This window comes from Natator depressus, chromosome 4, assembly GCF_965152275.1.
Source record: "Natator depressus isolate rNatDep1 chromosome 4, rNatDep2.hap1, whole genome shotgun sequence".
Taxonomy (NCBI): Eukaryota; Metazoa; Chordata; order Testudines; family Cheloniidae; genus Natator; species Natator depressus.
The window spans coordinates 116,386,942-116,400,010 of record NC_134237.1 but is presented as its reverse complement, the minus strand read 5'-3'; the positions used below and the strand labels follow the sequence as shown (position 1 = coordinate 116,400,010).

At 38.3% G+C, this 13,069-nt stretch overlaps 1 protein-coding gene across 6 annotated transcripts in view; it reads left to right on the top strand.

The window, feature by feature from the left end:
* PPP2R2C (protein phosphatase 2 regulatory subunit Bgamma) overlaps positions 1-13,069 on the top strand; it is a 288,156-nt gene that overhangs the window by 257,695 nt on the left and 17,392 nt on the right. For all 6 annotated transcript variants that reach the window (XM_074951725.1, XM_074951720.1, XM_074951722.1 and 3 more), the window contains 2 exons: positions 5,693-5,862; positions 12,908-12,999. In XM_074951725.1, coding sequence (XP_074807826.1) covers positions 5,693-5,862; positions 12,908-12,999 — 262 coding nt within the window. The remainder of the gene's footprint in view (positions 1-5,692; positions 5,863-12,907; positions 13,000-13,069) is intronic.

The following is a 13,069-nucleotide window of genomic DNA, read 5'->3' as shown; positions in this document are numbered from 1 at the left end:
GTATGTTAATTACACAGCATGGTCCTAAAGCCATGCATCAGTAACTTTTATTATCAGGATGGGAGGCCTCACATCAAGGCCAAGAGACAGGGAGTTAGAGACTGACAAAAACCAGATACTGCAAATCAAGGCAGGCTGGAGACAAGGAGGAGGATTTTCACATGGATTCAGTATCTAAGGATTACTCCTCCTGGTGTATGATATGCTGGCATTTAAACAATGGTGGGTCCCAAACCAAAATGGAGTCACATGTGCTAACTTTTCCTTAACAAATAAGCAAGTCCAATTTGCATATTATCATCTATTTTTGGCAATTAATATAAAATAAAAACATGTTTACGGCAAACACACAAATGGGAAGAGTTAAAGTTGTATATTCAACATTGGCTTCTGTAACTCATTAACTTTTTAATGGTTGATTTCTCATCAGAGTTACATGAATATTAGATTTTTTTTCATTGAATACACATGATGTAATTATAGGGGAGATTTTCAAAGGCACAAAGGACTGTTAGGTGCTGAACTCTGGTTGAAAATCCGTGGGACTTGGGCACCTAACTCCAGCTTGTGCCTTTGAAAATCTTCCCCTACACATCCCTCTATATCTTTACATAATATATAATTCCACATAGAACAATATGTTGAAGAAACACTAAGGTTGCAGTTAAGGACTTTTAAGTCAGGAAATTCCCAAGGTCAATATTTCACATGGAACCTGAGCTCTGCTCCATTGTACTTCAGTGTATGCCACACAAAGAGTCTGTACAAATTACTTATATACAGCACTAGTGTCTCGTTCACTATGTACTTTAGATGATGCGTCTTACAAGGATGTAGGGAAAAAAACTTGTCATGTATTATATAGTTTAAGAAATAGTATGTGATCATGTAACTAATGATGATTGTATTTAAAATGGTCTTGATACAGTAAATTAGTGTTATCAACATAGCAGTGATATTGCATTCAAAATGAGGATCCGTCTGACTGAATGACCATGCGTATTGTTGACAAAACTGCTGCCTCTATAGGGTTTGATCCTGCAAACGCTACCAGCACAGGCTGTCCCTGTTCATATGAGTAAGCCCACTGACATGTGAGTAAGGAGTTGCTAAATCAGGCCCAAGATAAAATGGTGGAAGGGCAAGCTACAGCAGCATTATGTTACACACACTGACCTATACTGTCTCCTCCTCTCCTACATTAAGAAACATATGTAAAGGCAAAGAAATTTGGATTTCAACTCATGGAGTTTCCTTCAGATTTTTCTTAGGAGGAAGCAATATGATTTTAGGCTGCCAATTGTTTACAGGCTTTAGGGGAGCAATATCATGGAGCACATCCATCAACCCAATCTTCTCCTTTCCGCACTCAGACATTTTTCTGTGAAAATAGGTACTAGTTTTAAATCTGTAGCAAGAAGCCAGTGGGATCGGAGGGGCGCTGGAAGAAGTTCAAGGCAGAAGTTCTGCAGTGAAGCAAAATTTAAGAGCTAATGCTCTTTGTTTATTCTAATAAAGTCCTTGGGCAGTGTTAGAAGAAAATAACTGTCTCTGTCATTCTTTATCATTTTCACATAACAGTTCCCTTACAAGCTGCAGAGCTTGACAGATGGGAGATTATTCCACAGACCCACTGCTCTCCCTTGTACATGCTGTTTTCCCTACTTGTTCCTGCACATGGTCCTCTTCACTGTGTCAGGCAGTGAGATGAGTAGGGTGGAAACAAAAGAAAGCAGTGGGAAATTATTGAGTTTAAACCTACAGAGTCACAAAGATAGGAAATCAAACTTCTGTAAAATATTTGTTTCACACAAGTTACAGCAAATCCATATAACTGCATCAGATAAAGTCATAGCTAATGATAGCACTGCCTCTACCATCAAGACCATATTTAAATCTAGGTTCTGTTAAATGAAAATTCAAATGACACACGATTACTGATGATTGTGTTCATCAGCTTGTGCAATGGTTTGCAATTGGACAATTAGCTTTAGCATTTTGATATACCGGTAACTAACGTTGAGAAGGGACAATTGCATTTGGAGTATGAAATCCATTTTTTCATAACTGAAGGTAGACAGTTAGACGTTATCAAAGTTATTTAGTAATTGCTAGAGAATTATAACTTATTTTTTAAGCAGCTTTCAGCAAAACTCTGGTTCCAAATCCCAGTCGAATGAGACTTCTCTTGCTATATAAAATTAAAGCAGCTTTGCACTCTCTTGATCCTGGGCTACTGCATGCTATACTGGTCTCCCAGTGTGAATTAGTGAAGACCAAAGGCTGCTTTACCTTACACTGATGCTAATGACTCCAGCAAACTATTATAGCAGGCAGAGATGCCCAGGGTGATGGGATGCCCTAGCTACTCCCCTTTTCCCTAGCATGTCTCTTATGTCTGCTGCACACAGGGGTGTTATAGAGGTCATAAAACCACCCAAAGATGCTCCCTACACTGAGGCGATCTTCCTGGGGCTAGCTACTCTGCTTAAAGGAGTTGCTTACAGCAGGGCTACTAAATTCCATTTTCTCTCACATAAAGAAAGAAAATACCTTTTAAAAAAGGTAGTGAACCTTGACTTTAATACCTAAATTAATATTTGAATATAAATAACCTCATGATTTATAGTATTCAAGGTATTTACTGTAGTAAATATAGGAAAACAACAGGGAATACTGCAGATGATGAGAGAACCCTATCTATTTCCCTTAAATAAGGGCCACTATTGTACATGACCATTATGACTATGTAATGAAATAGAGAGCACACCAGTTCTGATCTAACTCCTGTTGAAATCATTGGCAGAACTCAACCAGAACTGTAGAGCTTTTAAGCTGAGAAACACAGAGAAAACTCATCACTGCCATAAATGAAAGAGCATTTTAGTGGCTTTTTTCTTTCCTGGTTTTAATAACAACTTTACATCATAATTAGGAGGATGAAATTCCTGTCATTCACAATACATGGTTTGGACAGATTAAAGGGAAGAGGTGTGAGAGATGATAATTGCTTTGTGCTCATCAGACTTCTATTGAAAACTTGACAGGATAATTACAAAATATCTACCTTACTGAATGTCTCCGCACATTTTCAGAGAGCTGTTTAAAGGTGTTCGTTTACTCTCAGGCTGAAAAGTTTTTTCTTTCTTTCTTTTGATGTAGTTAATTATCATTTAGATTTGTTGTATGTGTTTAAATACAGAGTCTATTCTCGTGTGCAAGCATGGCTGCGTTTCATGCACCACCCGCAAAGAAAGTTGCCCATCATTTTCTGAGTTAACCCGCATATAATCAACTCTCTTATTTTTCAGCATAACATTATTTTGATTCTCTGAAGCTGTAACTTAGATACTTTGAATTTTAGTGAGACGTAAATTCTTGGTGGACTACAAAAAGTAATCACGCACAGATGCATTTTATGTATTTTGCTTTAAGGGTGTGGTGGGGGAGAAAGCCACTTTACCTATCTAAATACTTAGTAAACTCTTTTCCTCAGTTACTTGCAGACATTTCACCTCAGATTGTGAACTTAACATGCAGAAAAAGTATGGTTAAGTGGTTAGCAAAGGGGGCTGGGAGTCAAGAGTCCCAGTGTCTCTTTCTGACCCTGATGGGTGCTTGGGCTATTAGTTCTCCTTGTACTGATTAACGTTTATGTCACTCAATCACTATAACAACTTGTGGTTGGCACATTGCTGACTCACTATGTTTGCAAAAATCTCCACAGTATTCTAACCGGCTTTAACTGGTACTTTACAATATGTTTCCTAAATATCAGCAGTTTAGGAACACTTGCTTAATGCAATATTCTACCTGATGACATCTTGTGATATAAGGTCATTGCTATCTTGTGACAACTTATGATCTAGGGTCACTTACTGGTTAGTTGCTCCTGTCAAGTCTCTAGGCCTTAGGCCTCAGTTTAGCTAAGCTATTGTCTTATAGACCTGAGGCCTGTAGGCCCTGTGTTAGAATATTAATTAATACTAATATTTCATGTTGATATCTGAAATATACCTGATATCTTTTATTGTTAGCTACAGGTCTTCAGTTTTTGCATCTGTGAAATAGGGATGATAATTCTCCTTTTGAAAAATAATGTTGAGCTCTTCAGATTAAAGGACTGAGTGCATTATTATTGTTGTTGTTGTATACTGTAGCGTATACTATATTTCACTAATTTTAACTCTTCATTTTAGGTCAGAATTTTTCAGAGAGGCCATTTTCATAGGTGTTGAGTACCTACTTCCTTTAGGCTCCTTTGAAAATCTAAACCATAATTAATGTTTTATTATATTGTGCAGCACCCCAAATGCCTTGGCAGAGGATGCAGAGGGCTTTTTTCTTAAGAAAAAAAAATCATTAATAATAAATACATCCCCCAGAGTAATCAGGGTTGCAGCTGGTCAGTAATGGGATGGAAGCTCTTCCAGGACAAATAAGGTGCAAGAATAGCGATGGGGATTCACTAACTGTGCCACTACTGAACCAGCTGATCTCGTCACGTCATGCGGGATCTCTGCTTCTAGAGATATTACATAAAATGAAGTTCTTCACTAGAGCTGGGCAATGTTTTATGGATAAACCTCTTTTTGGCCAAAATGCAGATTTGGGTCAACCAAAACATTTTGCCAAAGTTTGTCAAGTTTACAAGATTGTTTCAGTCAAAAAAAAATTTGTTTTGTCATTTTTGAAATGAAACATTTCCATTTTTTATTTGAAATAACTTAGTTTTGAAACTTGCTTCAATTTAAAAAAAAGTTAATATTGGCCAAATGAAATAAAACATTTTGTTTCATTTGATTTGACCCAAAACATTTTTATTTATTTTTTTTACTTTTCGGTTCGCCAAAAAATTAAAAATCATTTTGGGTTGACCCAAAACAGTTCAGTTTTAGTTTTTGGCTTGGCCAGTGAACTGAAAAGTCAGTTATTTGCACAACTCTGTTCTTGACTTTCTTGTGGACATGAACGATCCCTTGTCGTGTTTTGCAGGATTGTGACTAATTTCCATTTAATACATACCTTCCCTCACCAGTTTTAAATGGAAATTTTTTTTCATTTCCTGTCCTCAACTTTTTCATAGGGCTGTACAAACACAGAACAAAAAGATAGTCTTTTCCCCAAAGAGTTTCAATAGCTGCTGTCTTTAAACACAGGGGTGGTTGTACTTCATTGGTGGATGAAATGATTCTTATGTGTATAGTTTTGTAAAGCAGTCTGGAATCATGCTGAATGAAAGGTAACACACATGCTTAATCACATTATAAGCTCTTTAGGACCGGGACTGTCTTTTTTGTTGTTTGTTTGTACAGCAGCTAGAACAATGGGGTCCTGGTCCATGACTGGGGCTCCTAAGCTCTAGTGTAATACAAATAATAAATGATAATTCTAAGCTATCATTGTTACTCAATTCTAAACTGACATCATCTGTAGTCAATTTAACTGAGCCAACATGTTTGCTTCCTCCAAAACTGTCAAAGCCCATGTTCTAAAATGTGAATCTTTTAGAATGTGAATCTTGTATTCTTATCATGAAGAAATTAACAGCCAGACCATTCATTTTATATGGTATGGATTTGTACCCTGAACCATATTATTTCAAAAGAGAAGCACATAATAAAGAATTGTATAAAGAAACATTTTTATGATATTCTAATTTCTTTTTCTCTCTTTTTTTTTTTTAAACCAGTTTTTGAAGAACCAGAAGACCCCAGTAACAGATCGTTTTTTTCAGAAATTATCTCTTCAGTGTCGGATGTTAAATTCAGTCACAGTGGCCGATATATGCTAACAAGGGATTACCTCACTGTCAAAGTCTGGGATCTGAACATGGAAACGAAGCCTATAGAAACATATCAGGTAGATGTTTGCTATGTCTTAAAGTGCAATGCTGCAAAAACATCTCCATATTCCAAACACATTCATAGTGCACTGTAGATCCGCAGTGCTTGTTCTGAGATCACTGTTATACAAGAGTCACTTTAAAATAAATAGTAGATATGATTCACTTGAGCACGGGTGAGAGAGCATTATCTCTTCTGGAGTCAATGGAGCTATACCAAAGTTGAATTTGGCCCTTAAAACAACTGCTGTCTATATCAAGGGGAATCATCTCTTCGGTTCTGCATCAATATGTTCATTATGCAACTCCACAATTTAATGGTTGTAATAAAGACGTAGGTTCGAGTTTTCAAGAGTGCTCAGCATTGGCCTAACTCTGGTCCCATTGAAATCAATGAGAGCTGCACCATTAGTTAGGGGGAGCAGAATTAGGCCAGTGCTGAGTGCTTTTGAAAATCCCACATGTAGATTTCTTCCTAGAGTTCTGAACTGGCCTAATCACAAAAGAAACCCTTGTTAAATCAAAATATTGTCATCACTGTGGGAGTTTGGCTAATGCCAGTCAAACTCACACAAGGTGACAAATTCAGTGTTGGAGCATGCAATTCTGCTGACTTCAGCCAATAGTGAATTTGGGCCCTGGAGTCTGTGCCATCTGGTAAGAACAATCTGAGTTTAAAATATTCTAAGATCACTCAAAGTGGGACAAGTGTGCCCCCAGAACGTCCTTGTTGCAAAAATACAATGGGAAAAAGCTGTTGAAAACTATGTTCTGCATAAGTATATGTAAAATGACAATCTTTAAAAGTACAGTTGGGCTGGTCAGTAATGCCTAGCTATAGACAGCCCTGCAGGAGATCAGGAGTTGAAAATGAATATTCTGCTGTATATATCTCACATTCTAGGTCCGTGGAGGTAAAGCTCAGTGTTCCCTGCTGTGGGAATAGGGTTGTGGGGTTTGGGTGGTTTTTTTTTTTTTAATTATTTTCCTGAACTCCTGGTAACATTTACTAAGAACTCAGGAGTCTGGTTTATCAGGCCAAATCCCACCATAACAGTATTTAGGGTCTTCTTTTTCTTTTCTCTTTAACTGTACAAGCAGCCAGTACAGACTCAGGTTTCAGGGACACATCCCATTAGTTTCAGTAGGAGCTGTGTAGCTAAATCCCATATTAGCCTTTGAAAATGTCAATTTACATTCCTGTAAAGCCACAAACTGACTTTCTTCAGTAACTTAACTGCCCTGATAGTGATAAATGTGTTAGAGCTTTTGGTTCTTATGCAAAACATGATGAGAAGTGAGGGAAATAAAACAGTATTTGGTATGTTACATCCATGTCTAAGATTTTGGGACCTCTGGCAATGTGTTATTTTGCATATATGTTAATGTGGTAAGCAGTCTTCTCCCTAGAGGGAAAGAGATGGTCAGGCCAACCTGTTTGTCTTGAGTCTGACATCTGCTTTTATTTCCTCATGTACGAATCTTTGAAATAAGCCGGCGACCTTTAAATCAACCTGACACCTAGCAGTGGGGCCAATTAAAAAGTTATATTTCTCCATGCAGAGATGTGGGAAATGAGTAAAATGTAAATTTTTCACTACTGACTGCAATAATCAGAAGCTTATAAAAAGATGAAAAGTCTAAAACTAGGTCTTGCTGCCTTCCATGAAACTATAGATTCTCTTTGCTTTTCAAACACTTACCCACTGTAGAGAGGATAGTGATGCCATTGATATAAATAAATCCTTTGCAGATGACAAATCAAGGAAGATCACGAGTGATTTATGAGAAGATGCCTCATAGGACAGTATAACATCAGTGATTAGGATTCAACAAATTCAGGCTATTTTCTGCAGCCTTTTGTCCTCTTCTCTTTGGAAAAGATGGTTCTGGGTTTTATAGAAAAGAGAAAATGTTCAAAAATTATACTTTTTAAAATATATTTTTCTCATGCAAATATTATGTCAACCAGGCCACAGACACACGAATGTCTGGATAGCAAATGCAAATTAATAAAGAAATATTATTATACACCTTGACATGTACTCAGAAGGCAGCAATTAAGGCCCAGATTTTCAGAACTGTGCATTTTTGAATATACTGATATTTGCACATGTAATTGCTACAACTGCACATGTAAGCACAATAACTGTGGGTGCAAATTGGACATGTATTTGCTCATACACAGTTCTGAAAATCTGGGCTTGGTGGACTGTATCTACAGGTTATGCCTTTCCAGCTGCAAACAAACAAATAACAAAGAAAAGCCTCCATACAAAAAAGGGAAGTGAAACATAAGATGATAAACAAAATAAATAAGAATATTTGAGCTACATCATTTCATCTAATGCCTCATAACCCGTGTAGCAATTATTTACTGTAGGGTAAAAAGAGTTCTTATCTATAACATTAATATTGCTTTAAAATGTGGTGGATCATCATGTACTCAGGATATAAGATACTCGTTAAGAGGCTCGCTTTGTCATCTACTGCAGGGGTTCTCAACCTTTTCCTTTCTGAGGGCCCTCCCCCCCCCCACAACATGCTATAAAAACTCCACAGCCCACCTGTGCTGCAATAACCGGTTTTCTCATGTAAAAGCCAGGGCGGCTTTAGGGGGTAGCAAGCAGGGAAGATGCCTGGGGCCTCATGCCACAGGGGCCCCCATGAAACTACATTGCCCAGGCTTCAGCTTCAACCCTTGGTGGCAGGACTCAGGAACCTGGGCTTCAGCCACATGCAGTGGGACTTTGGCTTTCTGCCCCGGGCCACAGCAAGTCTAATGCTGGCCCAACTTGGAGGCTCCCCTGAAACCTGGGGGCCTCGAACCCCTGGTTGAGAACTACTGAAAAACTGTATCAGTCTCCCCATGTTGCTACTATTTTGTGTCTAAATTTTCTCCTGTTTTACACTAGGTAGTGCTATGGACAACCATTGTAAAAATGTGTTCTTCATAACAAGAACTTATGTACATTAAGTAACTGAAGGTCGGGGCAATTTTTATCCTCACATCCCATCAATAATATTCATTACTCAGTCCCAATATTCTATTGTATTTTGAACTAATCTTCTTAATGTATCTCAGACTACCACTACTTACTTTAACAAATGCCATGTTCTCATAAGGCACAACTATAAAGACATGCAGACTTCCAGTACATCCTGTGCAGGACTCTGAACTGCATTATCTCGAGCCTATTGCCACTAAATAAAGTTAGAGAAAAATGATATCCCTCTGATGTGCTCTGAACTGCACCCTATTCTCTTCTCTTCTCTATTCTCTTCTCTGTTTCCCCTTTAATTGCTAGAAGGAATCCACATAACATGATTCCATTTCATGCTCAGCACCCAGCCGCCTGCCCCCTCAAGGGGGTGGCCAACAAAAAGCCTCAGGTGTCTGGAATCAAATGGCACTTGCATTAGCAGCAAGGGGGAAGCCCTCACTGCTTCCCATAGTCAGCCCAGTTAACTAATATTAAAACTCTCTCATATTGACTTTGCTCTGTTGTGGCAGCTTATCACATCCTGCCCTCGCTGTGTTCCCCCACCACATTCTCCTTTTTACAGAACCATCCTTCTGCCTTTCTTTTGCTGCCGGTGCCCTTTTCCACTCCATCCACCTTCCCTTCCTCTCTGTTGCTCTGATGGGTTCACCATTTCACCTGCCTTCCTCCTATTCCTTATGTCACTCATATATGACTTGCTCTCAGAGAACTGTTAAGCATATTCCTAACTGAAACAACAACATGGTATATTATTGCAACCCTTGGCCTTTTTAATCCACTGTGCCTGGTCCTCCCTTGTTGTAGTCATCATTGTACATTACTGGATGTCTAAATTTAGACTGCTGTGAAGTGCCATGTGCACATATGGAATGTATATATTTTGAAAGCTAGATGAGATTGCTTCCATGAAGGGTCACGATAGGAGATTTTCCGTAGGGGTCAAGAAGAGACAAGTTTTATAACTGCTCCACTGACAGAATTTAGTTTCTTGGACATCTTCTAAACAAGATCTCTATGTAATTCTCTAAGGCCTCATCACCTTGAGGTCAGAATAATACAGAACTCGGTTATCAATAACCAAACGTGACCATGTTTGTGGTTAGTATCAGTGTGATCTCAAAGTGGGCAAGGCCAAATGACAATAATTCAGACTAATGTGCCTTTTGTCATGACAATCCTTGCCTGAAATAATTTGTTCCATCAAAATAGCTCCCCAGTGTTTCCCCAGAGTGTAGAATGTCTGGATAATTCTGTCAAGGGCTTACATAACTGAGGAACATGGTTCCAGAAAGGAAAATTCTGGTGGCAATTCATTAAGAACAGTTTTTATGGAAATTGGAACACTTTTCATAGATGGCGAGATAGCACATATGAGCAATACTTGGACAATAAAATCCAGTTTTATCATCAAACCACGATAGTGTGGACTTTACTTCCAGAATTCATTAAGCAGTGGATGAAATTTATCATAATTAATAATAATAATTATTATTATTAATAATAATAATAACAAAAAACCTAAGTGTACAAACTAAAGTACTTTTATTGCTTGTGGTATTAGACTTTTATAAAAAAAAATGTGTTTTCGTGCAATGCCACTGACCACAGATTATCCCATTGAAACCATGTTTCTAAATGGTCAGTCACATCAATCCATTGCATCGAGGGTAGGAGAGAGGGCAAAACTGTAGCACTGAGCCACTATGGAAGTGATGTGGAGCTTCCAAGAGTTCCCAGAGAAAGCCACTCCTGTGCCAGTCTTAGAGGTAGAAATGTGTGCTCCCTTCCACAGCCGCTCTGCTGACTGGTGCAGGAAGGGATGAAATCAACATCTGGAATCATCCACACAACTGCTGTGCCACCTTTGCAGAGGCCAACACAGCAGTGATCTTGGTAATGTTGGTGCACGGTTGCCTCTAGTCATTGTTTAATTTACTGATGCAATGGAAGCTGATTTGATAACCTCATCTTTATGATGGTTCAACATTCCATGAGTGGGAGGTTTCAATGGAAAAACAGGGCAGATGTTCAAATTTTTAACCGTGAAGATTCTCACAGTTATCCTGGAGGGTATCAGTGTGAGCAAGAGTGAAAAGAAAGGTCAGAATGAAGAGCCGACAAATGAGCTCTGGCATTTGTGAAAGCCTGTGGACAGAGCATCAACACCTTGATAACGAAGAGTTAGGAGCTTCTGAAATTCAGAAGGAAGAATGAAAGTGGAGGAAACACAAAGCACTGCATAGCTGATTAAAAGTTGTAGAGCTTTTCCAAGGGAGCATTAGTCACAGTGGTCATGTGGCACATGGAACAGATAGCAGAAAAAAGAGCATGAGGAGATGAAAATGGCTAGGCAGGTGGAGATCTGAGACCACTGAATACGATGTATATCATTTTACTGCTGCTTCATCCTCTCATCCTGCCCCGTCCTTTTTTGTCAGTTTCTTCCATGTGTTGATTTTTGTGCTAGGCAATCAGGATACTGATGAAAGGGCCCCACTCCTATAACATAAATTAACACAATAAACACTATTAACACACATAATCTCAATCCTGTAATACAATTAAAAATATTAACAAATGAGACAATGATCGTCGCCTCGGAGATGAGTGACAATTAGGGAACCTAGCCAATTTCTGCTGAAAAAATCTGGTGCCCATCAATAAGGGAAGATGGAATGTTCTCATTATGAAGGTTACATGAAGCATCCACCATGAACGTGCACCACAAAGTGCAACGTTCAGTAAATGCATTTAACTGGGAAACTTTCAACCCACATCTCCCACATGTTTATTAGCTATTAAGTAAATAGCGTGTTCAGCTGACAAACTTTAACTGATCATATATAGGATAGGATGCTCACTAATCTAATTCTGAAAATTGATCCATGACCGAAATTTATAGCCCATAAAAAATTGAGTTAATTTGCAAGTTTGTTCACTGTACAGTACAGTGCAGCTGTTGCAAACAGTTCTAGTTTTAATAATGCTTGAGTGAACTAGCTAGACAGAGCAGTGAAACTGGTATTAAAGTATCTTGTTGGAGAAGATTCTAGGCCTTTGACCAGTGGAGGATGCTGAAAACGCCACAGTCAAGAGAGCCAAATTTATCTCTGACATAAACAGACATAGTTTCCATGAACTTCAGTGGAAGGGGTACCTTCTTATGCCAGGACTAAATTTGGTCCTTATGCTACATTGCATGGATATAGTACTTCCTCAGAAGTCATCTATACAACATTCATATCGGATGGCGGTGTTGGATTATTAGGCGTTGTGCAGGCAGGAATTCTCTGGCTTCTTATTTCAATGTGGGGGTGAAGAATATCATACAGAAGAAAAAAATTTAATTAATTAAAGGACTGATGCAATGCACATGAGTTATGTCCTCTATGATAAACTCACACTCCATAGAGGTATGCAGACTAAAACAAGGTCTTCTGTGAATCTCACTTTCAAACCATGCAAGATAAGAACTCAGGTTTGTTTTTAGATCTCAGACATCATCACTGATATGAAGTAGCTATGAGTGGGAGAGAATTCTGGGTACTAGTCTATGTAAATAAGACACCACTATACTATACTTTATTTCTGAATTGCTGTATAATGTAATACCACAGATTATAGCTTTTATAAATGGAGCAAGGACCTCTCTCTGAACCCTATATTGTAAGTGAAAGTCTATATAGATCTTGGATTATTATTATTTATTATTTAAGTTAGACGATTCATTCTCTCATTAGCACATCTGCTGTATCAACGGGGAAGATCCATTCTGGAATCAGGCTAGAGTTCAGAAATTCACACTAACAGGAATCAACCATGTTTGAGAAAGGTAATCTACAGTATGCTCAAAAGAGCATGGTCTAGCCAAAGCTTTCCTGCTCCATTAGTTCTATAGCACTCTTTTAATTGAACTACAGAAGAGCACAGATCTCTTGTTTAAGAGATAGAAGTACTCTCTATCTTTGTAAAATCTACCAACCTGTAAGAGCAATAGTAAAGAACATTTCTAAAATAATGATTTGTAAAAACTGCACTGTCTTTTTCTGTTAAACAGGTCCATGATTACCTTAGGAGCAAGCTGTGTTCCCTTTATGAAAATGACTGCATCTTTGACAAGTTTGAATGTGCATGGAATGGATCAGACAGGTAACCAACCCATCCTTATGTTCATCACTATTTTAATTTCACCAAGGGGCTGCCAAAGGATGGAGTATAA